The 27,390-nt window shown below is 48.3% G+C and overlaps 1 protein-coding gene across 1 annotated transcript in view; it reads left to right on the top strand.

Moving 5' to 3' along the window:
• Positions 1 to 27,390, top strand: part of PLD3 (phospholipase D family member 3) — a 32,492-nt gene that overhangs the window by 727 nt on the left and 4,375 nt on the right. Inside the window, 12 exon segments of the mRNA XM_079985491.1 lie at positions 2 to 29; positions 31 to 116; positions 119 to 359; positions 5,642 to 5,705; positions 7,902 to 7,967; positions 9,652 to 9,809; positions 12,025 to 12,208; positions 15,138 to 15,258; positions 16,881 to 17,008; positions 21,264 to 21,464; positions 23,507 to 23,646; positions 27,220 to 27,385. Coding sequence (XP_079841617.1) covers positions 2 to 29; positions 31 to 116; positions 119 to 359; positions 5,642 to 5,705; positions 7,902 to 7,967; positions 9,652 to 9,809; positions 12,025 to 12,208; positions 15,138 to 15,258; positions 16,881 to 17,008; positions 21,264 to 21,464; positions 23,507 to 23,646; positions 27,220 to 27,385 — 1,583 coding nt within the window.

Raw genomic sequence — 27,390 nt, 5'->3', positions numbered from 1 at the left:
CGGGGGAAAGGGGTCGGATGCTGTGAACCGCTGTGATTTTCAGGGCGAAGGGCGGCATATGTTGGTAAATAACCACAACAACAACAATAACCTGCTGGGCAGGGTCCGTCCCCCAACTCCGTCCTCCTACTCACAGTCTGGCTGCTGGGATCGCGTGGGCAGCAGGGAGGCGCTCTGCACGTGCTCAGAGGCGCAGCCACCACCCAGCAGGTTCCGGGGCGGAGAGGGCGGATCGTGAGCGGGAGCCCCGCCTGGGGGCCGGCTGGCCGGCTGCCGCGTCTCCGCCCCGCCCGGGGCTGCCGCTTGTCCCCGTCCGGAGGAAAGCGCCGCCACGACAGCTGTTGCTCCGCCGGCCCGAGGTAAACGGGGGTGCGTGGCGGTGGGGCCGGGCCGGGAGTCCCTGGTGGGGCGGAGCCGCTTTAGTGGGGCGCACAGATTTCCACCCCGACGAGACGCATTGAATTCCGATCGGGGCGCGTCTGGGGCTTTCCCTTGACCTGGCCTGGAAACCGGGTCCCCCCCTATTTCTTTCTCCCCACCCCAGCTTCCTATTCGGAAGCAATCGGGCCCCGCCTGCCTTGCACCTGCGGGCTCCCGCGTCACGTCGGAATGGCGCCCTGGACGCGCGGGGGGCACCCTGGGGTGCCCAAGGGCGTAGCACCCAGTCACCGAGCGGGCGCGCTTCTCTTCCCCCCAGCCGGAGTCCAGCAGAGGCCGCCTCCCTGGAGCAGGTGGAAAGGTCCGGGGTTGCCCGACTCTCGTCAGCCCCACACACGGCCAAAGGTCAGGCAGTTCGGCAGCATTGGAGGGCGCCACGTTGGCTACCGCTGCGAGGCTCTCCAAGCATCTCCCAGGTCTGAGAAGCCCCGAGCTGGAAGTGGGTTTGGGTCCCGCGACCCTCTGGGGGTCTCCTCCCAAACCGGATTACAGAAAGTGTCCTACGGCTGAGTTCAGATTCATAAAGCAAAGGCCACTGGCCAATCTAGGTTAGTATTGTCTGCACTGACTGGCAGGTGGGAGGACCATCCCAGTTGCCCCTGGAGATGCGTTTGAGGCTTCAACCAGAGAAGGGCCATAACTCAGCTGGAGGACACTTGCCTTGCATGCAGAAGGTCCCAAATTCAGGCTCCAGGCAGAGCTGGGAGAGTTCTGCTGCTGCCAATCAGTGTAGGCGATACTGGCCTAGATGGCCTCACTCTGTATATGGCCGCTTCCCAGGTTCCTGCATGCAGAGTGGATGCTGATAATGCTGAACTGCTTGGGGCTTCTTCCCCCAAAACCATGTGATTTGTTCCTGATAATTTTCGCTGTGTGTTGGCCTTCAAGAGAGCAGTGTCAGCATTTCAGGAGAGAAGTGTTAGCTCAGCCGCAGAGCCTGGCTTCGCGTGAAGAAAGTCCCAGGTTTGGATTCCAGCACTTCCAGTTTAAGGAAAAGGGCGGGGTTGGGAAGGCTCCCTTTCTCCTCTCTTAAGATAATTCTAGAGAGCTCAGCTGCTGCCAGCCAGAGCATGCAGTGCAAGGCTCAGTGGGGAAATATGCTTCATGAGTGAAGAAGATTTTTCAGCCTGAGAGCTGCATTCCCTTCAGGAATTAAATTTCTATACCGGCCTTCACTCCAAGACCACAGGGCTGTTTACAATATAAAAATACAAACCATAATACAACAACAAGAAGAAGAGTTTGGATTTGATATCCTGCTTTATCACTACCTGAAGGAGTCTCAAAGCGGCTAACATTCTCCTTTCCCTTCCTCCCCCACAACAAACACTCTGTGAGGTGAGTGGGGCTGAGAGACTTCAGAGAAGTGTGACTGGCCCAAGGTCACCCAGCAGCTGCATGTGGAGGAGCGGGGAAGCGAACCCGGTTCACCAGATCACGAGTCCACCGCTCTTAACCACTACACCACACTGGCTCACAAGAAAGAGACTCAAGAGATTGCCTTGCTAGCACCCTCAGGTACCTTGCAGCAACAAAGGTAAGAAGAAGAAGAAGAAGAAGAAGAAGAAGAAGAAGAAGAGGAGTAGGAGGAGGAGTAGTTTGGATTTGATATCACCTGTGTGCCATTGTTCTGGGTCTCCTCCTCTTTCCTGCTTGTGGTGAATGAGGACCCTGTTGCAACAGATCAATAAAAATCAGGCTTACCAGCTGCTTTGCTTCTCAATATTCTCTGGTTGGCCTCTGTTATTTTCTCCTACCGATAGGGAACCTACGTAAGGACTCTATATGGGCTCTTGGATACCCCATAAGGGAAAAAAGGGCAGATTTTTGTTTACAACAGTTTGCATCTTTTAAAAAAGAAGGAGAAGGAAAAGAAGGGAAAACAAAAAAAAAAATTGCAAATTATGGGCATGGTGAAATACGAGAAAAGAAATTGCATCAATATAGATTTTATGATACGGAGCGTATTTGTTTTCTGTGGTCTGCCTTGCCAACTGCCACTTCAACACAATTGGTCCTAAGAGGTTGCTTCTGGTCAGTACAGCATGAATTTTTAAAAATGTAATAATTATAGTTATTTATATATATTGGCCCTTTACTAACAATCCCAGCGTGGTTTGACATCCAACCCTACCCTGCTTTTTCAAGTGAAATATGGGTCTGTCTGAAATGCCAACATTGTGGCATGAAACCCCCGAGAACATGGGCAGGAAGGCTACTCTCTGGAGAAGACAGTGCACTCTGCACAAACTCAGAGACCCTCTCTTCCATGGCTATACTTAATGGGTCCCAGGGCTGAGCCCAGAGGTTGCAAACTGGGAGTAAGTCCTAATTTTGAGAGCCACTGGCACAGCTGACCCTTCCCTCCTTCATTCCTTATTTTTTAAATTGGGTCTCTCTGTGGGCAGCTGCTGAGTTGAAGTAGGTATGAACTGGGCAGCACCTTGGTCACCTCTTGTAATAAAGTGGTGCTTTCATTTTAAAAGATATATTAAGTTCCTCACACAACCTTGATGTCAGAAAGTGAGGAGGAATTAAAGAACCTTTTAAGGAGGGTGAAAGAGGAGAGCGCAAAATATGGTCTGAAGCTCAACATAAAAAAACCCCGAAGATCATGGCCACTGGGCCCATCACCTCCTGGCAAATAGAAGGGGAAGAAATGGAGGCAGTGAGAGATTTTACTTTCTTGGGCTCCAAGACGCCTGCTTCTTGGAAGAAAAGCAATGACAAACCTAGACAGCATCTTAAAAAGCAGAGACATCACCTTGCCGACAAAGGTCCGTATAGGTAAAGCTATGGTTTTCCCAGTAGCGATGTATGGAAGTGAGAGCTGGACCATAAAGAAGGCTGATCGCCGAAGAATGGATGCTTTTGAATTCTGGTGCTGGAGGAGACTCCTGAGAGTCCCATGGAGTGCAAGAAGATCAAACCTCTCCATTCTGAAGGAAATCAGCCCTGAGTGCTCACTGGAAGGACAGATCCTGAAGCTGAGGCTCCAAGACTTTGGCCACCTCATGAGAAGAGAAGACTCCCTGGAAAAGACCCTGATGTTGGGAAAGATGGAGGACACAAGGAGAAGGGGACGACAGAGGATGAGATGGTGGGACAGTGTTCTTGAAGCTACAAACATGAGTTTGACCAAACTGCGGGAGGCAGTGGAAGACAGGAGTGCCTGGCGTGCTCTGGTCCAGGGGGTCACGAAGAGCCAGACATGACTAAATGACTAAACAACAACAAGCTGACCTTGGTGACTGAAGCTTTTTCCACATTCCAAGCAGTGTTGCTCCCAGCCTTAACCCAGCACTTGTGACCCAGATTAGAGGAGGAAGTTACACTCCTTTAATCCAGCTGCTTATTTTGCATTTTGGAGGAGTTGTTGCTCTCCTCCATAATTGCCTGGGCTGACTCACAGTGCCTGCCTGCCTGCCTGCCTGCCTGCCCTACAAGCCCTTCCCACCCCCACTGTCATTGGGACCTGGCCAAGTTTTTGTCCGAACCATGTGGAGGGCTCCAAGTTGGAAAAGCCTGCTTTAAGGGCATGCAAAAAAAAAAAAAAGGGGGGGGATGTTTCTGTGCAGAATTTGAAGTAGCTCTCTTGGTCTACTTCACATTCTCCTCCTCCTCCTCTTGCTCCTTAGGCATCTGTTCGAAACCTCACCTGTGCTTTTGCTGCCTTCATGCTGCTGTTCTTGGCCAGGGGGCAGGGAATGAGAATGCTGGAAGTTTCAGTACAGATAAAATGAAGTATTTATTTGCGCAGCACATAGTTGTTGTTGTTTTTATTAGTTATATTTTTGTCTGTGTTTCGCTGGGTATTACATTAATTTCATTTTCATAATATGCTCTTTTTTATTTTTTTATGAAAGATTCTTGATTTACAAAAGTGTGTGCAATGTCTCTCTGTCTCGTATATTCCCCCCCCCCCGTAACATTTTTACAAATCAGTTTCATTTGTTGAGACATTGGGAGGAAAAGGGGAAAAGGAGGAAAAGGGGGGGGAGATGGGGGGTGGGGTCGGGTGGCAATGTTTCTATTTTGCTTAATGTATGTAGGGTTTGGTGTCAGCGTTGCTTGGGCAGGTTCTTTGCTGTTCACTTGTGTTCCTTTGGTGGTAAGGGAGGTTGGGTTTGGCCTAGGGTGTGGTTATTCATTTGTGGTTGGCTGTGTTGGTCTTTGTTTTCATGTGTGAGTGGGGTGGCTGGGTGTTTTGGATCAAGGGAAGTAATAGTGCCACTGTATTCTGCTCTGGTCAGACCTCACCTGGAGTACTGTGTCCAGTTCTGGGCACCACAGTTCAAGAAGGACACTGACAAACTGGAACGTGTCCAGAGGAGGGCAACCAAAATGGTCCAAGGCCTGGAAACGATGCCTTATGAGGAACGGCTAAGGGAGCTGGGCATGTTTAGCCTGGAGAAGAGGAGGTTAAGGGGGGATATGATAGCCATGTTCAAATATATAAAAGGATGTCACATAGAAGAGGGAGAAAGGTTGTTTTCTGCTGCTCCAGAGAAGCGGACACGGAGCAATGGCTCCAAACTACAAGAAAGAAGATTCCACCTAAACATTAGGAAGAACTTCCTGACAGTAAGAGCTGTTTGACAGTGGAATTTGCTGCCAAGGAGTGTGGTGGAGTCTCCTTCTTTGGAGGTCTTTAAGCAGAGGCTTGACAACCATATGTCAGGAGTGCTCTGATGGTGTTTCCTGCTTGGCAGGGGGTTGGACTCGATGGCCCTTGTGGTCTCTTCCAACTCTAGGATTCTATGATTCTATTATTCTAGGTTAGCCATATTGATTTGTAGAGAAGTAGAGAAGATGGGCAGAGATGCAGAGGATTGTGGGATGTTAGCGGAAATTATTGTCAATGACTCAAGCCCAGTCAAGCAATGCTTTCATCGTGGACACAATGGCGTGTTCCATTTTTCAAAATTCCTCATAGCAATCCCGCCTGACTGGAGGGTGCCTCCTTGGTTCTGGCCCTCCCCAATTCCCCCCACAGTCAAAATCCAGCACAGCTGCTGAGTCCCTTGCTGACCTTGCAGAGGATGCCAGGGCTCTGGGCTGCCCAGGTGTGATCCTGCGCTTGAGGCCGCATGAGGCAACTTGGCCAGATGTCGGTTTGCCTTTGGCTACCAGGGAGATCCGGCCGCAGAGTTCCTCTCTGACGCTGTAGATGCCTTCACTCTCCTCCTTGTCTCCTTCCCAGGCCTCTGGAGGTTTTTCCTGCCCGTTCCGCCTCGGCCATGAAGCCCCATGTCACCTACCACCAGGTAAATCCTTGCTTGCCTAAATCGGGTGTGTCCAAAGGGATGGATCAAACTAAACCGTTGCACCAGCAGGAGCCAGTGCAAAGCATTCCTCTGCTCCCCCAGAACAGTGCACAGGGGGCAGGAGGGAACCTCGTTCTGTTTGATACCCTCAAGAGCTGGCATAACTCAGCTGGGAGAATGTGAGCCAGTGTGGTGTAGTAGTTAAGAGCGGTAGTCTCGTAATCTGGGGAACCGGGTTCGCTTCCCTGCTCCTCCACATGCAGCTGCTGGGTGACCTTGGGCCAGTCACACTTCTCTGAAGTCTCTCTGCCCCACTCACCTCACAGAGTGTTTGTTGTGGGGGAGGAAGGGAAAGGAGATTGTTAGCTGCTTTGAGACTCCTGAAGGGGAGTGAAAGGCGGGATATCAAATCCAAACTCTTCTTCTTCTTCTTCTTAATCTCAAGAGTCGTGGGTTCGAGCCCCAAACTGGGTAAGAGATTCCTGCGTTTGAAGCGGGCTGGACTAGATGACCCCAGGGTCCCTTCCAACGCTACAATGCTATGATTCTAAGTGCTTGCATTGACAATCATAAAAGTGCGACACTGAACTCCTCCCAAACGCTGGACGTACGGCAAGTGTGTCCCCGCCCCCCAGCCTAATGAATGAATGAATTTTGTTATTTCGGTCGCAGACCAGTTCCAGCCCACATACAATATCAAGGAAGTCATAAAACAGGATAGGGATACATTTGAATTTGAAATTAGGTATAACAGGGACAAAACAGATATAGGAACAGTTAAAAAATATATACATTAAAACTTAGTCATTTACATATTACCTAAAATTATCATTTCAAACCTTAATCATGATGATAGCACAGCTTGTTCCCTAAGTTTTATGGCAATCGCACAGAATTTAGCTACCCTTAATCTCAGGCTCCTTGTCCCCTACCAGGGATTTTAGACAGGGATCCATTTGGAGATTTTTGCATAGCAGGGGTAATAAATACCGAGCGTATATCCCCATAGAAATGACAGCATAACAAGGCATGAGAGACAGCAGCCTAATGATTTGTTTATATATTTTGTAAAATATATGCACTGCTTTTTTGCAAAAGGGAAAAAGCCCTCGAAATTTGCAAAAAAAGTTAAAACCATAACATTATCATCATTCATCATTTTTAATTTGTATACCGCCTTTCTATCTTACAATACTCAAGGCGGTTTACGCGCTGAAGAAACAAAAAATATACATCTTATAACAGTCTAATGCAATACAAAAATGTGATAATAAAACAACTTTAAAATAGGCAACCTACATTAAAAAAGTAACATTCAATAATAATTAGAATATTATAAAATATAGAATATAGAATATTATAAAATAATATCAGCATATAAGAGTTAAACAGAAATCCACTCAACAGTGGAAACTATAATCAATAAAACAACGGCAAGCCACAGTACATAAAACAATACAATACACATTGAGAAGCAGAGGGTGGAGCAAGGCAGGTGGAAGGAGGCCTTGCCTGGTGGAGTCTCTCTCCTCACCGTAAGGGAAATTAACAGCAGTGATTTAAGGCTTTCAAAAAGGTAAAAGGACCAAGTAGGGTAAAAACGGACTAGAGCTCACATCTCAGGGTTGTGTGTTCAATCCCCATGTTGGGCAAGAGATTCGGGGTCCCTTCTAATTCTGCAATTCTATGATCACCCTTCTAAGCATTTGGACAGGCTTGTCTAAAGGAAGATGCTTTTAGCAGGTGCCGAAAAGAGCACAGAGAAGGCGCCCGCCTGATTTCAAGAGGCAGGGAGTTCCGAAGGTTGCAGTCTGCCACACTAAAAGGTCAAAGTTCTTACAAAGGCAGGACAGGGATCGTGTTGCATCTGTGACAGGGACAGTTCTGCCAGTCTCTCTCTCTCTCCCCCCCCCCACTTTTCCTCTGGCATCAGCTCCACTGTGATGAATGGGAGCTGGGGGAGCTATTTGCACGAGCCCTGTTCCCCTTGAGGAGGCAGACATCCCCCTCGTAAATGTGTGGGGAAAGGAGAAGCCAGCTGGGCTTCCTGCCTCCAGCTCCGACGTGGGGCTGGATGTCCCCAAAGGGGTCGCAGGTGAGTGCAGTTCACCTGCCTGTCTGCACACACAGTGGATCCTGAGATCCTGCTGCCTGGAGTTCCCAGGGTGTTTCATCTCTCCGCTTCCTTCCTTTCAGCTGAAGGTGCTGCACAACCCTGAGGAGCCCCCACTGACCCAGCAGCCCAGCTTGGCTCCAAAGAAGGTTAGTCTCCTCTTCCTCCTCCCCTTCCAGGTTCTGGTGAAGAGCCTGAGCTGGGATAAAGTCCCATCTCTCTCTCCCCCCCCCCCCAATAAAACACACCTCTCAAGCCATGGAAAGAGAGGCACAGTCCTATAAATGGATTAATAACTGGTTAAGGGACAGTTTGGCCCACGGAAGAATGCAGAAACTGGAGTCCCCCAAAGATTAACATTGTGACCTGTGCAGTGGGGACTCCCTCTTGAGACCTGGGTCTGGGTGCAATTATTATTATTATTATTATTATTATTATTATTATTATTATTATTATTTTATTTACCCTGCCGATCTGGGCAGCTTCCAATAGAATATTAATAATAAAATGGTAAAACGTCAAACCTTGAAAAATTCCCTAAACAGGAATTACAGTGGTACCTCGGCTTAAGTACTTAATTTGTTCCGGAAGTCCGTTCTTAACCTGAAACTGTTCTTAACCTGAAGTACCACTTTAGCTAATGGGGCCTCCCGTTGCTGCTGCGCCGCCGAGCACAATTTCTGTTCTCATGCTGAAGCAAAGTTCTTAACCTGAATTACTAATTCTGAGTTAGCGGAGTCTGTAACCTGAAGTGTATGTAACCCGAGGTACCACTGTATTATTATTACTATTGTTATTATTATTATTTACCCTGCCCATCTGGGCAGCTCCCAACAGAATATTGATAATAATATAGTGATAAAACATCAACATTAAAAACTTCCATGGAAAGGGAGGCGTCGAAGGTTACACCCAAGCTTTAATGATTTAATGTTGTAATGCCTGCATAGGAGGCGTTTGCTTTTCTGGGGCTTCCTCCTCACTCAGCTGAGGGGCTGGACCACATGGCAGGGAGCTGCCCCCCCCCCCCTTAGTCAACACAGCTCCACAATCCTGGGCTGCTGAGGTCCAGCTGCTGAATTGCCCTAGAAGTGCCGGACGCCCGGATTCCAGGACAAGACCTGCCAAGGAAAATAAAGAACTTATGGAAGAACGAGGAAATCCCAACGAAAGAACAGTGGCGAGAAAAATTGATGAGCTACACAGTGTTGGCTAAATTGACATACAAATTGCGGGACAAGGACAACTGTGACTTTAAGGAAGAATGGGAGCTTTTCACGAATTATCTAAAAAGACAACAAAAAGGAACTGGACTCCTTGGCAGGTTTTGAAAAAACATACAGTCATACCTTGGGATAAATACACTTCAAGATAAGTATTTTTGGGTTGCGCTCCACAGTGACCCGGAAGTAATGGAGCGTGTTACTTCTGGGTTTCGCCGCTCATACATGCGCAGATGCTCAAAATGACGTCACACGCATGCGCGGAAGCGGCGAAACGCCAGACGCGCAGTCGCGTCTTACCTTCTGTTCAGGATGTGAACGGGGCTCCGGAAGGGATCCCGTTCACATCCCGAGGTACCACTGTACACAAACTTATTGGTTGATAACATGGTAGACAGATAATGTAAGGGTATGTATAATTTTATAACATGCAGAGAATAATGTGCTGAGAAATCAGAGAGGAGCTGAGGGAAGTCTTAGGGGGTGGGGAAAAATGGGGAAAAAATAATATGATATGTTCTGATATTTTGTTTTGTTGAAATTGTTAATATAAACCGTTTTTTAAAAAAAGTGCTGAACACCCACTTCCGTCCCTCTTTCTCCTTCGCAGGACTTCCGCTGTATCCTCGTGGTGGCCATCCTCTCGACAATGCTGGCGACCGCCCTCCTTTTCCACATGTTCATTCTCCCCTTTCGTGGTCTGACATCGGCAGGGAAGGAGGCGGCTGCCGGGCCTTACCTGGGCAACAGGTGCAACGATCCCTGCAGGTGAGGGCTCTGCCTGCGGCGAGGTTGTTCTGGGCCTCTTCTTGGCACAGTTACTGCCCTTGGAGGGGGTAAAGGTAAAGGGACCCCTGACCATTAGGTCCAGTCGTGGCCAACTCTGGGGTTGCGGCGCTCATCTCGCTTTATTGGCTGAGGGAGCCAGCGTACAGCTTCCGGGTCATGTGGCCAGCATGACAACGCTGCTTCTGGCGAACCAGAGCAGCGCACGGAAACGCCGTTTACCTTCCCGCCGGAGTGGTAACTATTTATCTACTTGCACTTTGACGTGCTTTCGAACTGCTAGGTTGGCAGGAGCAGGGACCGAGCAACGGGAGCTCACCCTGTCGTGGGGATTCGAACCGCCAACCTTCCAATCGGCAAGTCCTAGGCTCTGTGGTTTAACCCACAGCGCCACCTGCATCCCTGGAGGGGGTTACGATGAATTAATTCAATTTGTATAATGCCCTATGCCCATTGATCTCAGGGCGGTTCACAACATAAAATGACAACATGAAAAACAGAAAATGCATAATAAAAAATTTAAACAAAGCATGAGCTGCTTCTCTGCTGAGGCTGTGATTTATGGAGTAAATGCTGTTCTTTTTTCTTTTCTTTTTTTCATAATATGTTTATTAAATTTTCAACAAAAATAACAAAAACAAAAAACACACACTAACAAATGCAATAATAGCAACAAAGAAGAATATACATATAAACAATATCAAATCCATTAAATGGTGTTTTCCAAATCTCATTACTTCCCTCCCCCACCCCACCCCTGGTTCCTCAAATTTTCTTTTCAGCTGCATATAATTCCTACTCCAAATTATTATTTTTTACCTCAGATTCCTAAAACTGCAAGTGTTTTAAAAATCCTGCCAATGTATTAACCTGTTTACAATACTTTTGCAAATACATAATAAACATTTCCCATTCTTTTTTAAATTCCTTGTCATCTTGATTTCTGAGCTTTCCGGTTAGTTTTGCCATTTCAGCGTAGTCCATTAACTTGGTTTGCCAGTGTTCTTTGGTCGGGACTGCTTCCACATTCCAGAGTAAACGCTGTTCAACTCTCTGAGATTTATAGCTTAGGGACAGGGCAGCGCATGGGGGCCACGTAGAAATCTCTGGACCCTGGGATGGCGATAAGCACAATTCATTTTCAGCTTGGCAACCTTGCAAAAAGAAAAAGGTGCCTAGACTAGGGTTACCAGACATCGCCTGTTCCTGGGGACAGTCCCCGGATTTGCCAATCTGTCCCCAAACTCCGTCCCCAGAATGTCCCCAGATTTGCAAATCTGTCCCTGGGAAATGTGGCAGTCTCAGCAGCCTGGAGCCAGCCTGGTAGCGCAGTTGGCTCTGGCTGGCTTCAGGCGCTGCTCGCTGCACTGGCGCCCGCCATTTTTCCTCGCCAGAAGTCCTGATATGATGTGTTACACACAAGACACATCATATGGAGATTTCCGGGGAGGAAAAATGGCGGGAGCCACGGCAGTGAGTAGCTCCTGAAGCCAGCTAGAGCCAAGTGCGCTACCAGGCTGGCTCCGGGCTGCTGACTGCTGCTGCTGCCGCCACTGCTAAGGGGGAACCAGGGACGTCTGGCAGTATAGATCTCCTGCCCCTTCCCCCTTTGTTTGGGGGAGGCTCGGGAGTTGTGGGCGGGCAGCCGTTGCCCAGTTTTTCAAAAACTCTGCGCATTTATGTTTCACAGGGTGCGAAAGAAGGGCTTTGCACCTTTATACAATGTGCATGTGTGCTTGGGCCCAGGGTCTTTTGTCTCACCATCCCCACTACTGACTCCTTGTTGCTACACAGCTTCAACAACAACAACAACAAAAGTGTCCCCGGATTCATTGAAAAAAATCTGGTAACCATCGCCTAGACATTGCATTGTGGCAACTGTAATCTGGGTTTTAAGGTGCCGTTTGGCGAATAGCTTACGTATCTGAGTTTCTAACCCTGCCTACAATAATAAAACATTGAGAAAGTTCAGATTGACACACACAGCGTTGTGAATCATAGCTGTCAACTTTTCCCTTTTCTTGCGAGGAATTCTATTCGGAATAAGGGGATTTCCCTTTAAAAAAGGGAAACGTTGACAGCTACGTTGTGAATCTTCCAAACCAACCAGCCTGCAGCCCAAGGAGACTTGCAAGGGGAGAGGATGTCTCCCCCCCCCCGCAAAAGCTGCCCTTCCTCTCCTCTTCTTCCTCCTCAGGAGCGTCCTGGTGGAGAGCATCCCCGAGGGGCTGACGTACGACGACAACAGCACCCTCAACCCTTCCATCTTCGACGCCTGGAAGACCCTTCTGGGAGACGCCACCAGCAGTGTGGACATCGCCTCTTTTTACTGGACCCTGAGCAACAAGGACACCGGCACCCAGGACCCCTCGGCCAGCCAGGTGGAGAGCTCTCTCCGGAAATGGCCTCGGTCAAGGGCCATCACGGCTCAGGGGTGGGAGGCATCTCCCCGGGGGCATCTCCAGGTGGGGCTGGGAGGGGCAGCCCATCTGACACCCTAGAGAGGCGCTGCTGCTGCTGCCAGCTGGTGCAGGCAGTCCTGAGCGAGGTGGAGCGCTCTGTGCCAGCTGCTTCCTTTGCTGCAGAATGGCTTTCCCAAGGGTTGCTCTGCCTTCGTCCAGCAAGCCTTCCCAGGGGTTGCAAATAGGAATATGGAGTCTTTTCAACACTGGCCTGGTGGAACGCTCTGTGTCATGAGACCAGGGCCCTGCTGGATCTGATTTCTTTCTGCAGGGCCTGTAAGACAGAGTTGTTCCGCCTGGCCTTTGGCTTGGAACCAACCTGATCCCCTCTTTCCTTTTCTTTCTGTGATGGAACCCCTATTTGGAGACTTCCCTGGCTTTTGTCTGGCCCACGTAGGACCAGTCTGGATAGTTGGCCTTGGTGAAGATTTGACGTTTTCTCCCCCCAAACAGTTTTTGATCTGGGCTTCCACCGAAATGAGGCTGCATTTGAAGTAGTATTTTAATTTTGTTTTTAAGTTGTATCTTAGGGATGTGGGTGGCGCTGTGGGTTAAACCACAGAGCCTAGGACTTGCCAATCAGAAGGTCGGCGGTTCAAATCCCCGCGACGGGGTGAGCTCCCGTTGCTTGGTCCCTGCTCCTGCCAACCTAGCAGTTCGAAAGCACGTCAAAGTGCAAGTAGATAAATAGGTACTGCTCCGGTGGGAAGGTAAACGGCGTTTCTGTGCGCTGCTTTGTTTAGCCAGAAGCGGCTTAGTCATGCTGGCCACATGACCCGGAAGCTGTACGCCAGCTCCCTTGGCCAATAAAGCGAGATGAACGCTGCAACCCCAGAGTCGTTCGCTGCGGTCAGGGGTCCCTTTACCTTTACTAAGTTGTATTTTAATCAATTGTTTTTATACCTGATATTAGCCGCCCTGAGCCCGGTCTTGGCCGGGGAGGGCGGGGTATAAATAAATTAAATAAATAAATAAATAAATAAATAAATAAATACCCAGCACATTCCCTATTTCAACACGAAAAGTACCCCTTGGTTGATCAATCTGGACAGCCCCCCCGGCTGCTGCAGCTGTTTTTTTGGTGGTGAAGTTAAACCATTCATTCTCATGTGTAAAACGAAGCCGAAATGGGATCTGTAGTATTTTACGTACTATATTTTTTGCTCTATAAGATGCACCAGACTACAAGACGCACCTAGTTTTTGGAGGAGGAAAACAAGAAAAAAAATACTCTGAATCTCAGAAGCCAGAGCAGCAAGAGGGATCGCTGCGCAGTGAAAGCAGCGATCCCTCTTGCTGTTCTGGCTTCTGGGATAGCTGCGCAGCCTGCATTCGCTCCATAAGACGCACACACATTTCCCCTTACTTTTCAGGAGGGAAAAAGTGAGTCTTCTAGAGCAAAAAATACAGTACTTATCGCATTTCTAGCCCACCTTTTTTCTCCAAGGAGCTGTCATGGTCCTCGTCCTCCTCTTCCTCATTTAATCTTCCCAGCGACCCTGTGAGGTAGACCAGGCTGAGGGTCAGCAACCGGCCCAAGGTCACCCAGTAAGATTCATGGCCGTGGGGGGCGGGATTTGAACCCTGGTCTCCCAGGTCCTTCTCCAACACTCTGATCCTCACAACAGCCTTGTGAGGTAGGCCAGGCTGAGAGGCAGGGACTGGCCCCCAAGGTCACGCAGGGAGTGGGGGGTTTGGACATGGTCTCTCCCAGGGCCTAGTCTGGCTCTCTAACCACTACACCACACTGCCTGCTGGTGTGTCTGAAAAGGTGGCTGCCTGCCTGTGCCAAAATATGCAGCAGCGAAGGCGCTCAGCACCCGGCAGACCCTGTCAAACCCGCTTGCAAACAGGCGTCTAATTGCCTGGGGTGGTGGCGCCTCCTTCAGCCTCTGTGCCCATCAAAGGGCCCTTTGAGGAAAGCAAAACATCCGTTTTTCGCATGTCGGTCACGGCCTGTGCCTGCGGGCGTGTTGGAGAGGCAGCCGCTTTTGTTAAGAGCAGAATACACGCCTGTCCTGGGCTGTCTGAGAAGCTCTAAATCCCAGAGCCTCCCAAGTTGCAGATGATCTGAAAAAGGCAGCTCCAAACAGAGACGCAGCGTTGCAAATTATTACATGGGGGGACAGCGGCAGTTCAGTGGTTAGAGCAACCTGCTTTGCGGGGCAGCCGGCGTAGTGCCGTGTTTAATAATAATAATAATAAATTTTATTTATACCCTGCCCTCCCCAGCCAAGACCAGGCTCAGGGCAGCTAACAACCAATAATAAAAACAAGTTGATTAAAATACAATTTAAAAAACAAGATTAAAATATAACATTAAAACATTAGGATGCAGCTTCTTCACAGGAGGAGAAAGGAAAAAGAAAGAGGGGGAGGGAATCAAACTTAGAGGGCTGGACTTGGACCCGAGAGAGACCAGGGTTCGAATTCTCGCCCCTGCCCGTGCAGCTCACTGGATGCTACCTTGGGGGCCAGTCACACCTCCCACCCTACCTTACAGGGTCGTTGTGAGGCGTCAATAAGAGGAGGGGAGCCATGGATGTTGCCTAGAGGTCTTAGGAGAAGAAGATGGAATGTAGAAGTAATAAACGTGGTGGATGACAGGTTCAGCTCCCTGGGGGCGACTGGGAAAGGCTCCCCAACCCTAAACCCTGGGGAGCTGCTGCCAGCCAGTGTGGAGCTAGATGGGCCAACGACATGTCGAAGGACTCATCCCAAACCATTTGAAAGGGTTAATCGGCCGGACGGATCCTGCACCTGGGAACGGGGATGGCCTGTCCAGGAAGGGCCCTGTTCACCTGGCCCGGATCGTGGCCACTGACGGACCCCCTCCCTTTTCCCACAGGGGGAGGAAATCCTGGCAGCGCTGAGGGAGGTGCCCAGCAGAGGCGTCACCCTGCGGATAGCCGTCAATCCTCCTTCCTCCCGGATGCCCTGCTCTGACCTGCAGCTGCTGGAGGAGAGCGGTGAGAGAGAGAGAGCACGCCTGGATTTCAGCATGGGGAGGGACAGGGCGGGGGGGGGGGTCTCGTCTCTGCACCCCCCCCAAAGAGACAGCCATAATAATAATAATAATAATAATAATAATAATAATAATAATATAGTCTTTACACCCTGCCCCTGGCTGGGTTTCCCCAGCCACTCTGGGCGGCTACCAACAAAATATTAAAAACACAATAAAACATCAGACATTAAAAACTTCCCTAAACAGGGCTGCCTTCAGATGTCTTCTAAAAGTCAGATACAGTGGACGCTTAGGTTGCGAACGTGATCCATGTGGGAGGCACGTTTACAACCCGCAGTGCTGTGTCTGCGCAGGCGCGGGTTGCGATTCGGCGCTTCTGCGCATGCACAAAGCGCGATTTAGTGTTTCTGCACATGCGCGAGTGCCGAAACCCAGAAGTAACCTGTTCCGGTACTTCCAGGTTCGGCGCAGCGCGCAACCCAAAAAAACGCAACCTGAAGTTTCTGTAACCTGAGGTATGACTGTAGTTATTTATTTCCTTGGTATTAATTTTAATGATAGTTTTTATGCAACTACAAAGCGGGCGGGGAGAATTCAGAAAGGAGGGACAGGAATTCAATAAGAAAAGGTGTAACAAAACAAAACAAAACAAGATATATGTTTGGAGTTATGAAATAATTAGAATCATAGAATCATAGAGTTGGAAGAGACTACAAGGGCCATTGAGTCCAACCCCCTGCCAAGCAGGAAACACCATCAGAGCACTCCTGACATATGGTTGTCAAGCCTCTGCTTAAAGACCTCCAAAGAAGGAGACTCCACCACACTCCTTGGCAGCAAATTCCACTGTCAAACAGCTCTTACTGTCAGGAAGTTCTTCCTAATGTTTAGGTGGAATCTTCTTTCTTGTAGTTTGGAGCCACTGCTCCGTGTCCGCTTCTCTGGAGCAGCAGAAAACAACCTTTCTCCCTCCTCTATGTGACATCCTTTTATATATTTGAACATGGCTATCATATCACCCCTTAACCTCCTCTTCTCCAGGCTAAACATGCCCAGCTCCCTTAGCCGTTCCTCATAAGGCATCGTTTCCAGGCCTTTGACCATTTTGGTTGCCCTCCTCTGGACACGTTCCAGTTTGTCAGTGTCCTTCTTGAACTGTGGTGCCCAGAACTGGACACAGTACTCCAGGTGAGGTCTGACCAGAGCAGAATACAGTGGCACTATTACTTCCCTTGATCTAGATGCAATACTCCTATTGATGCAGCCCAATTGGGAAGATTTAATAAAACCCAGAAGCAAAAGGCTTTGAATTCAGGGGCTGCTTAGCTTAGAAGATGACAGAGATGGGTAAAATTATGTAAGAGACTTCCCCCCCCTCCCTCGTAATACTAGAACGAGGAGCCCCCCCCCATAGAAGGTGCTTTCTCTTGCCAGAGATTCAGGCCAGACCTACTGAAAGGGCTCAATTACTGTTGGTCGCTTGCAGGATCAGAGAGGCAGGTCCTCGCCCCGAGGAGCCTACACTCTTAAAACCAAGTGTATGGGCAGGATTTGCGGGCGAGGCTGTAAAAGGTGCTGAGAACTAGCAGTGCCCTTCCTTGTCTTGTTCCCAAACTCCTCCAGGTGCTCAGATCCGCAAAGTCAACTTCCCGGAACTGACCGGGGGGGTCTTGCACACCAAATTCTGGATCGTGGACCAGCAACACATCTTCCTTGGCAGCGCGAACATGGACTGGCGCGCCCTCACCCAGGTGATGCCCGCGACCCTCCGGGAGGACCTTTGTGGGATGGGGGCCCCCCCGTCCTGGCCTGTGGGGCTGGGGCCAGGGTTATTCTCTTAACAGGAGGGTTGGGCCTGATAGTTTCTGTAGTCACCTGCTAGAGAAAGTCCACCTCTCACATCAGAAGTGGGGGCTCAGGAGTTCCCCTCGGCTGCAGCAGCACCCCACTTCCGGAATGGCTTCCCCAAGGAGGGAGGCAGGGAGGCCCACCTGAAGGCCAACATGTTGTTGTTGTTGTTTAGTCGTTTAGTCGTGTCCGACTCTTCATGACCCCATGGACCAGAGCATGCCAGGCACTCCTGTCTTCCACTGACTCCCACAGCTTGGTCAAACTCATGCTGGTAGCTTCGAGAACACTGTCCCACCATCTCGTCCTCTGTCGCCCCCTTCTCCCTCCCCTTGTGCCCTCCATCTTTCCCAACATCAGGGTCTTTTACAGGGAGTCTTCTCTTCTCATGAGGTGGTCAAAGTCTTGGAGCCTCAGCTTCAGGATCTGTCCTTCCAGTGAGCACTCAGGGCTGATTTCCTTCAGAATGGAGAGGTTTGATCTCCTTGCAGTCTATGGGACTCTCAAGAGTCTCCTCCAGCACCAGAATTCAAAAGCATCCATTCTTTGGCGATCAGCCTTCTTTATGGTCCAGCTCTCACTTCCATACATCACTACTGGGAAAACCATGGCTTTAACTATACGGACCTTTGTTGGCAAGGTGATGTCTCTGTTTTTTAAGATGCTCTCTAGGTTTGCCATTGCATTTCTCCCAAGAAGCAGGAGTCTTTTAATTTCATGACTGCTGTCACCATCTGCAGTGATCATGGAGCCCAAGAAAGTAAAACCTCTCACTGCCTCCACTTCTTCCCCTTCTATTTGCCAGGAGGTTATGGGCCCAGTGGGAGGCCAACATAATATATAATAATAATAATTTATTATTTATACCCCACCCATCTGGCTGGGTTTCCCCAGCCACTCTGGGCAGCTTCTAACCGAATATTAAAAACAATGCAGCATCAGACATTAAAAACTTCCCTAAACAGGGCCGCCTTCAGTTGTCTTTTAAAAGTAAAATAGTTGTTTATTGCCTTGACATCTGGTGGGAGGGCGTTCCACAGGGCGGGCGCCACCACCGAGAAGGCCCTCTGCCTGGTTCCCTGTAACCTCACTTCTCGCAATAAGGGAACCACCAGAAGGCCCTCGGCGCTGGACCTCAGTGTCTGGGCTGAACGATGGGGGTGGAGACGCTCCTTGAGCTATACAGGACTGAGGCCATTTAGGGCTTTAAAGGTGAGCACCAACACTTGGTTCGCCTCCAGGTGTGCAGGGGAAATTCTTTTTACTCACCCGGGCATTAGGCAATCATATGAGCAGCTGCTTTTAGTAAATAAAAATAAAACCAGCGTCTTATCTCCCGCTTTTAATCTGGGTGTCTTTTTCGACGTATTTGTGTTCATGCTGTTGTGAACCCGCCTCCTATCATATCCAGCAAGGTGAACGGTGGCATCTTGGCATTTTTAAGTCAGCCTTTGCCAACCGGGCACCCTCCATGTGTTGTTCGGCTGCAGCTGTCCTCCTCCCCAGCCAGGATCACTGTGCTCCTTCCAGACCATGGTGTCCTATGGCTTTGCTGCAGATAATAGCCCAAAAAGCAGCTCGGAATTAAACTGTGGAACTCCCCGCCACAGGAGGCAGCCATGGCCACCAACTTCTTGTTGTTTAGTCATTTAGTCGTGTCCGACTCTTCGTGACCCCCTGGACCAGAGCACGCCAGGCACTCCTGTCTTCCACTGCCTTCCGCAGTTTGGTCAAACTCATGCTGGTAGCTTTGAGAACACTGTCCAACCATTTCATCCTCTGTCGTCCCCTTCTCCTTGTGCCCTCCATCTTTCCCAACATCAGGGTCTTTTCCAGGGAGTCTTCTCTTCTCATGAGGTGGCCAAAGTCTTGGAGCCTCAGCTTCAGGATCTGTCCTTCCAGTGAGCACTCAGGGCTGATTTCCTTCAGAATGGAGAGATCTGATCTTCCTGCAGTCCATGGGACTCTCAAGAGTCTCCTCCAGCATCAGAATTCAAAAGCATCCATTCTTCGATGATCAGCCTTCTTTATGGTCCAGCTCTCACTTCCCTACATCACTACTAGGAAAACCACAGCTTTACCTATACGGACCTTTGTTGGCAAGGTGATGTCTCTGCTTTTTAAGATGCCACCAACTTAGATGGCTTTAAAAGAGGAATAGACCAATTCATGGAGGAGGAGCGGGCTCTCGAAGGCTCGTAGCCAGGATGGCTCTGCAGTTGCTTCTGATTGCCAGGTGCTGGAAACCACAGGAAGGGAGAGTTTCTCTTCTATTTTAATCCTGCTTGTGTGTTTCCCATTGGGGCATCTGGTTGGCCCTTGAGAGAACAGGGTGCTGGACTACATAACCCATTGGCCTGGTCCAGTAGGCCGTTCCTATGTTCTTATGGAACCTCCAGGCCCAGAGCATAGCTGTCAACTTACAGATTTGAAAATAAGGGACCAGCAGCCAAAATAAGGGATTTTCCAAGCACAGGTATGTTCAGCTTCTGAGCCCCTCCGAGCCAAAGGAAGAAAGCCCAGCCAGCAGCCAAACGAAGCCTCAAGCGGTGGTTCCCACAGCACAGCAACCCGGCAAAGGGGATGCAGCAAGGAAAACCACCGTCCCCTCTCCGCTGGGAAGCGCTGAGCAAAGGCGAGTCCCCAGGCAATGTGGCCGATTTGATCGGGACAAAGCATGCAAGCTCCACCCCCCAGTCGTTCTTAGACTCCTTATTGGGTGAGCAACACAGCCAAGCAACACAGTTGGAGCCTTCCTCCTCCCTGGCCGGCAGAGAGGGAGGGAGAGGAGCTGCTTCCTTGGAAACCCAGGAAATTTAAGGGACATCATCAATAAGGGACAGCAGCGGGACACGGCGCTGGGATAAGGGAGTTTCCCGCCAAATAAGGGACGGTTGACAGCTATGGCCCAGAGGCAGTCTATCTCAATTTCTTGGTTATTAGGGGCGTTTGGCCACTGGAAGGCCAGACTAGATGGGGGCTCTTTGGCCTGATGCAGCAGCTGGGCTCCTCTTATCTTCTTAGCAGGGCACCAGGTTGCCAAAGGCTGCTTGGGTCAAGATGGGACTACTACCCTCTGGGGCTGATTTCTTTTTTTATATATATGCATTATTATTATTTTTTTAACATATCGTTTCCAACAATCATATAACATTACTTCTTATCTTACACAATATTTTAGACTTCCGTCAACACCTCTGATGATTTCCCGTTCTTTACCACTTATTCTGCATTTCTTAATTTCTCTATTACTCTTAATTATCCTTAACTAATAATTCTCCTCGTAGTCTTTCTTGCAATATTTCTTTTTTTTTAATTCTTTTTTATTGATTTTAGTTAGACAAACCATAAACAAAAACAAACATAAATAAACAAAGTAAAATAATATAAATTTCCATTACAATTCTTCTTTAGTCACATCATCTTGTTGATATCACCTCTATATACACATATAGACCACCCTCCCTCCCGGTTGCGGGCTTCTTAATATATCTTCCTTTTTGCAGTTTCATTGTTAATAGTCTACACATCGTAAGATTTATTTTAATCCTACTGTGGTTCTTAAACTTCTAAATTTTCCTTCAATATATGTTATAAATTTACTCCAATCACTAATAAACTTTGTACCTTTTTGGTATCTAATTTTTTGTGTCATTTTTGCTAGTTCCACGTATTCAAATAATTTTATTTGCCAATCTTTAAGAGTTGGAATGTCTGGAGTCTTCCATTTTTGTGCTGTCAATACTCTGGCAGCCACTGTCACATATTGAAATAATGTCTGATATGTCTAATGTCTAATATGTCTAATATGTTTCTTGCAATATTTCAAATAGTCTTCCTTACAGAACTTCTTGCAGTCCTACTAGCGTAATCTGTTCATTACAATTGCTTTTCAAATAGTTCATGTATTTAGTCTTCTAAGAATCTCTGGTCCCGCAGCTTTCGAATCCTTCATGTTAATTTGTCCAATTCTGCGTAGTACATCAACTTCATCCACCATTCTTCTTTTGTCGGTAGTTCTCCTTGCTTCCATTTTTCCTCTGGGGCTGATTTCAGGTGTCCCTGGTGCTTCTCCCCTTAAATCCTGCAGCCTGCATCAACTGCACCTGGGCTCTATCCTGCGGCCTCCCGCTAACCTCTCCCTTTCTTGGCCTGCAGGTGAAGGAGCTGGGAATGGCTGTCTACAACTGCAGCTGCCTGGCCCAGGACTTGGGGAAGATGTTTGAGGCCTACTGGGCTCTGGGCCTGCCCAACGCCACCATCCCGTCGCCCTGGCCGGCCAATTACTCCACCTCCTATAACAAGGAGACGCCGCTGGAGCTGGAGCTGAATGGCACGGAGGCCGGGGTCTACTTCTCGGTGAGATGGGAGGGCAGGGGCCCTCTCTGCTCAAGATCCCCTGCTCCAGTCTCTGCTGGCATCCTTGGTGCTCAGATGCTGGGGGCCGACTCGGGGGGGGGGGGTTTCCTATACGATACCTTTATTGTCATTGTCCCATACAGAACAATGAAATTGAAAAATCTACATAAGACATTCAAAAACCCCTAAAAACTCTGAAACCCCATTTTTAAATACAATATACCACATTTTTTGCTCTATAGGACGCACTTTTCCCCCTCCAAAAATTAAGGAGAAATGTGTGTGTGTCCTATGGAGCGAATGCAGGCTCCTTGGCTTCAGCGATAGCAACGCGAAGCCTCCAAAGCGCGGAGGGATCTCGCGCTGCGCTCCGAAGGCTTCGGGTTCCTTTTGCTGAAGCTGGGAGAGCAAGAATCTCCTGGCTTCAGTGAAAGGAACCTGAAGCCTTTGGAGCGGAGCGCGAGGTCCTGCTGCACGACAAAGGCTTCAGGCGGCTATCCCTAAAGCCTTTGGAGTGCAGCGGGAACTTGTGCTGCGCTCCAAAGGCTTCGCAACCTTGCCTCCACTCCCGGACCTTTTCTGGGGGCTGGGGTCGGGGGAAGCTCGGGCTCCCCCTGCCCCAGCCCCGCGGCTAAGAACGAAGCTAAGACAGCGAGCGGGATCCATCCATAAGATTTTTTTTCTTGATTTCCCCCCAAAAAACTAGGTGCGCCTTATGGTCTGGTGCGCCTTATGGAGCGAAAAATACGGTACTCCTATAGAGACACCTTATACTGCGTTTAAAACCAGAATTGCATTTGGATAGAAACTGTTTCTCAGGCGGCTAGTCCTAGTCTTTATAACCCTGGACCTTCTTCCAGAAGGCAGAAGCTGAAAGAGATCATTTCCAGGGTGTGCACTTTCCTGCGCTATCTCTGCCGCTTTCTTATGGCACCTGGCAGCATAGATTTGATCCAAGGTGGGAAGAGTGCACCCAATTATTCTCTCCGCAGTCTTTACAACCCTGGACAGCATTGTTTTTCCCCTGGCCGTGCAGCTCCCAAACCACACACACAGACCATAAGTTAATACACTCTCAAATGTACAATGGTAAAATGCCATCAACAGGTCCTTTGAGAGATTGTTTTTCCAGAGGATTCTCAGAAAATATAACCTCTGCTGTGCTCTCTTCATCAGGTCTTTGCTGTTTTCTCCTTTAACTCTTTGGTTCCATAAAACAATTTCTTATTATTTCTGAGAAACTGACATATATCGGGTTGCAGCTAAACCTATGGATTCTGCCTCCATTTGCCGGCCATTTGTTCCTTACCCAACAGGAAAGTCACAGGGGTGGCAAGTCCCAATGAAATGTGGCTTTATTTGGCGTTCATAACATTTGGCTTGCGCTCTTTCTGTATCAGGTCGGTTTTTGCCATAGCAAATAATTCAGTCATTGGTCTCTAAAGAATGCACTTTATTTCACAAGGTAACGGCATTGACCCCTGGTTAGGTTTCTCCGTGCCTTCCTCCCGTTATTTCATATTTCCTCCGGGATTGTTACTTTAGCTCATGGGTAGGCAAACTAAGGCCCGGGGGCTGGATCCGGCCCAATCGCCTTCTAAATCCGGCCCGTGGACGGTCCGGGAATCAGCGTGTTTTTACACGAGTAGAATATGTGCTTGTATTTAAAATGCATCTCTAGGTTATTTGTGGGGCCTACCTGGTGTTTTTACATGAGTAGAATGTGTGCTTTTATTTAAAATGCATCTCTGGGTTATTTGTGGGGCATAGGAATTCGTTCATTTCCCCCCCCCCCCAAATATAGTCCAGCCCCCCACAAGGTCTAAGGGACAGTGGACGGCCCCCTGCTGCAAAAGTTTGCTGACCCCTGCATTTAACTCCATAGCAAAGTCCTGAAGATTCAATAAAATTTTTAAAAACCTCATTCTGAAAAAAACCCTGCCCAGGCAGCCCAGGATGTCAACCGTGTGCCTGACTTTTGGGTGCCCGTCCTCCTCCTCCTCCTCCTTTCCTGAGTCTTTTTTCCCTCTGCCTGCCTCCAGAGTGCCCCCCCTGCGCTGTGCGCCCCAGGGCGGACAGAAGACCTCCAGTCCCTGGTGAGCATCATTGATGACGCCGATGAGTTTGTTCACATTGAGGTGATGAGCTACCTGCCCACCATGGAGTTCTCGCACCCCAAGAGGTAAGTGTGCAGCTGATGGGGGGGGCAGCTCTTCTCCCTCCCCTCCCTTGGCTGTGGGAAGGATAAGCTTTACAAACCAAGCAGCACCGGCCAGGAAGCCATTGCAGAGCCTCCTGCTGATGCAACAGGGCTTCTCCTTCCGCCTGCCTCCCCCAAATCCACTCTGGGGAAGAGCCAGAATATGGGGAGGTCATTCCGCCTGGCAAGCAGAAATGAATCGTACAGTTGGGTGGCCAGAACTGGCCCCAAAGCCACCCAGATCCATCTGCCACCCCATGGATATTTCTCATATATATATATATATATATATATATATATATATATATATATATATTATTTTGAAGGTTACAGAAAAAAAAATAGGAATATATATATATGGGGACGCAGGTGGCGCTGTGGGTTAAAGCCTCAGCGCCTAGGACTTGCCGATCGAAAGGTCGGCGGTTCGAATCCCTGCGGCGGGGTGCGCTCCCGCTGCTCGGTCCCAGCGCCTGCCAACCTAGCAGTTCGAAAGCACCTCCGGGTGCAAGTAGATAAATAGGGACCGCTTACCAGCGGGAAGGTAAACGGTGTTTCCGTGTGCGGCTCTGGCTCGCCAGAGCAGCGATGTCACGCTGGCCACGTGACCCGGAAGTGTCTCCGGACAGCGCTGGCCCCTGGCCTCTTAAGTGAGATGGGCGCACAACCCCAGAGTCTGTCAAGACTGGCCCGTATGGGCAGGGGTACCTTTACCTTTACCTATATATATATATATATATATATATATATATATATACACACACACACACACACACACACACACACATATACATACAGTGGTGCCCCGCAAGACGAACGCCACGCAAGACGGAAAACCCGCTAGACGAAAGGGTTTTCCGTTTTGGAGGCGCTTCGCTAAACGCATTTCTCTATGGGGTTGCTTCGCAAGACGAAAAGATCTTGCGAGTTCCCGCGGTTTTTTTCCGCTTCCCCCCCTTTCCTAAGCCGCTAAGCCGCTTATCAGCTGTTCCGCTGATAAGCCGCCTCTCAGCTGATCGCTAAAAGCCGCCAGACCGCTAATAGCGCTAATCTGCTAAGCCGTCAATGGGCTTGCTTCGCAAGACGAAAAAACCGCTAGACGAAGAGAATCGCGGAACGGATTAATTTCGTCTTGCGAGGCACCACTGTATACATAACAATCAAAGAAGAAGAAAAAACCATACATATAGAAAAGCATCATCAAAAAACAGAAAAAAGAAAAAAGAAATAAAAAACAAGTCAAACCTTTAAATCATTTACTTACATTCACTTATTTCCCTGACCTCCTCACGCCTCCCATTTTTGTATTCTAATTCAATTAGATATTCCAGCAAATCCTTCCAACTTTGTTTTTATCCTAATAGTTTATCTTAATATACTATAATTTTACATTCTCTTTCACCAATTCATTTTTACTCAATCCTTTATATCTTTTCTGCTAAAACCACATAATTTCCCCCCCCAACATCTTTCTAACATTCCTTAATTTTGCAATATTTCTGAAGATAAACTTTAAATTTCTTCCACTCTTCTTCTGCCGACTCTTCTCCTTGGTCTCGGATTCTGCCAGTCATCTCAGCCAATTTCATATAGTCCATCACCTTCATCTGCCATTCTTCCCGAGTGGGTAGATCTTGTGTTTTCCAATACTTTGCGATGAGTATTCTTGCTCCTGTTGTAGCGTACATAAAAAAAGTTCTATCCTCCTTTCGCACCAAATGGCCAACCATCCCCAAGAGAAAGGCCTCTGGTTTCTTCTGGAAGGTATATTTAAGTACCTTTTTCATTTCATTATAGATCACATCCCAAAAGGTCTTAATCTTTGAGCATGTCCACCAAAGGTGAAAGAATGTACCTTCAATCTCTTTACATTTCCAACATTTATTATTGGGCAAATGATAAATTTTTGCAAGCTTGACTGGTGTCAAGTACCACCTGTAAATCATTTTCATTATATTCTCTCTTAAGGCATTACATGCCGTAAACTTCATACCTGTGGTCCATAACTTTTCCCAGTCAGCCATCATAATATTATGTCCAACATCTTGTGCCCATTTAATCATGACAGATTTAACCATTTCATCCTGTGTATTCTATTTCAACAGCAAGTTATACATTCTTGACAAATTCTTCTTTTTAGGATCTAACAATTCTGTTTTCAATTTTGATTTTTCCACCTGAAAGCCCATTTTCTTATCCAGATTATAAGCCTCCCTTATTTGATAATAATGAAGCCAATCTCGTACTTTGTTTTTTAGTTTGTCAAAACTCTGCAGTTTTAATCTATCTCCTCCTTGTTCCAAAATTTCCCAATATTTCGGCCAATTTGCCTCCATACTGGGGTTTTTCTGAAAACACCCCATGGATATTTCTGTCGCCATAGCATCTCTCTCTCTCTGTGTGTGTCTCTAAGTTTTTATTTATACTTTTCAAGTTTATACATTTCATTAGTTTTACAATCAATTTGATATTTCAAAGTTTGACTTCCTCCTCTTTTTGCGGTTCCTTAAATTTATTTTTTAATATCTCCTGCATATCCAAATTCATTTAATTTGCTCATTTAATTATCTACTTTAAATATATACTCTTATCAAACTGCAGGTTATTACAGTAATCCTGCTAATGTTTTTATGTGTTTGCAATTTATCTGTAAAGATTCCATTCTTTTATAAAACGTTTGTTACCTTGATTTCTTATTCTTCTGGTAAATTTCGCCATTTCTGCATATTCCATAAGTTTTTGCATCCATTCATATTTTGCGCTCTCTTCCTTCACCCTCATTAAGAGGTTCTTTAATTCCTCCTCACTTTCTGCCATCAAAGTTGTGTCATCTGCTTATCTGAGGTTGTTGATATTTCTTCCGGCAATCTTAATTCCATCTTGGGATTCATCCATGACGGAGTCTCAGACTATAACACGCTGTAAATTTTATATCCATATTCCACAATCGTTCCCGTGCTTCCGTATCTACATTATAACCAATATCTATTGCCCAGTGTATCACTGAATATTTTACTTGCTCAAGTTAAAAAACCCATGGAAATTTCTGGCACCATAAAGGGTAAAGGTAAAGGGACCCCTGACCATTAGGTCCAGTTGTGGCCGACTCTGGGGTTGCGGCGCTCATCTCGCTTTACTGGCCGAGGGAGCCGGCGTACAGCTTCCGGGTCATGTGGCCAGCATGACTAAGCCGCTTCTGGTGAACCAGAGAAGCGCATGGAAATGCCGTTTACCTTCCCGCTGGAGAGGTACCTATTTATCTACTTGCACTTTGACGTGCTTTCGAACTGCTAGGTTGGCAGGAGCAGGGACCGAGCAACGGGAGCTCACCCCGTCGTGGGGATTCAAACCGCTGACCTTCTGATCGGCAAGCCCTAGGTTCTGTGGTTTAACCCACAGCGCCACCCGCGTCCCTTCTGGCACCACAGCACCTTTCAATGTCCATCTTATGCTGTCCCCGTTTGAGGGGCACTAGAGCGGGTGGCGGGCTGCCCCATGTCAGAGGTTGCAATGCAGGATGTGGGCCCGACGCAATTGCTTCCTTCTTCTGCTCAGGTTCTGGCCAGTGATTGACGATCACTTGCGGAAGGTGGCTTACGAGAGGAGAGTCCGTGTGCGACTCCTGGTCGGATGCTGGAGGCATTCCAAGGCCAATATGTTCCCCTTCCTGCGCTCCCTGGCTGCCATGCACGACATCCGCACCCACTACAACATGGAAGTGGTAAG

This window comes from Podarcis cretensis (assembly GCF_951804945.1).
Source record: "Podarcis cretensis genome assembly, chromosome: 8".
NCBI classification, from domain to species: domain Eukaryota; kingdom Metazoa; phylum Chordata; class Lepidosauria; order Squamata; family Lacertidae; genus Podarcis; species Podarcis cretensis.
Note: the sequence above shows the minus strand (reverse complement) of the source record. Positions and strands in the feature narration are given on the sequence as shown.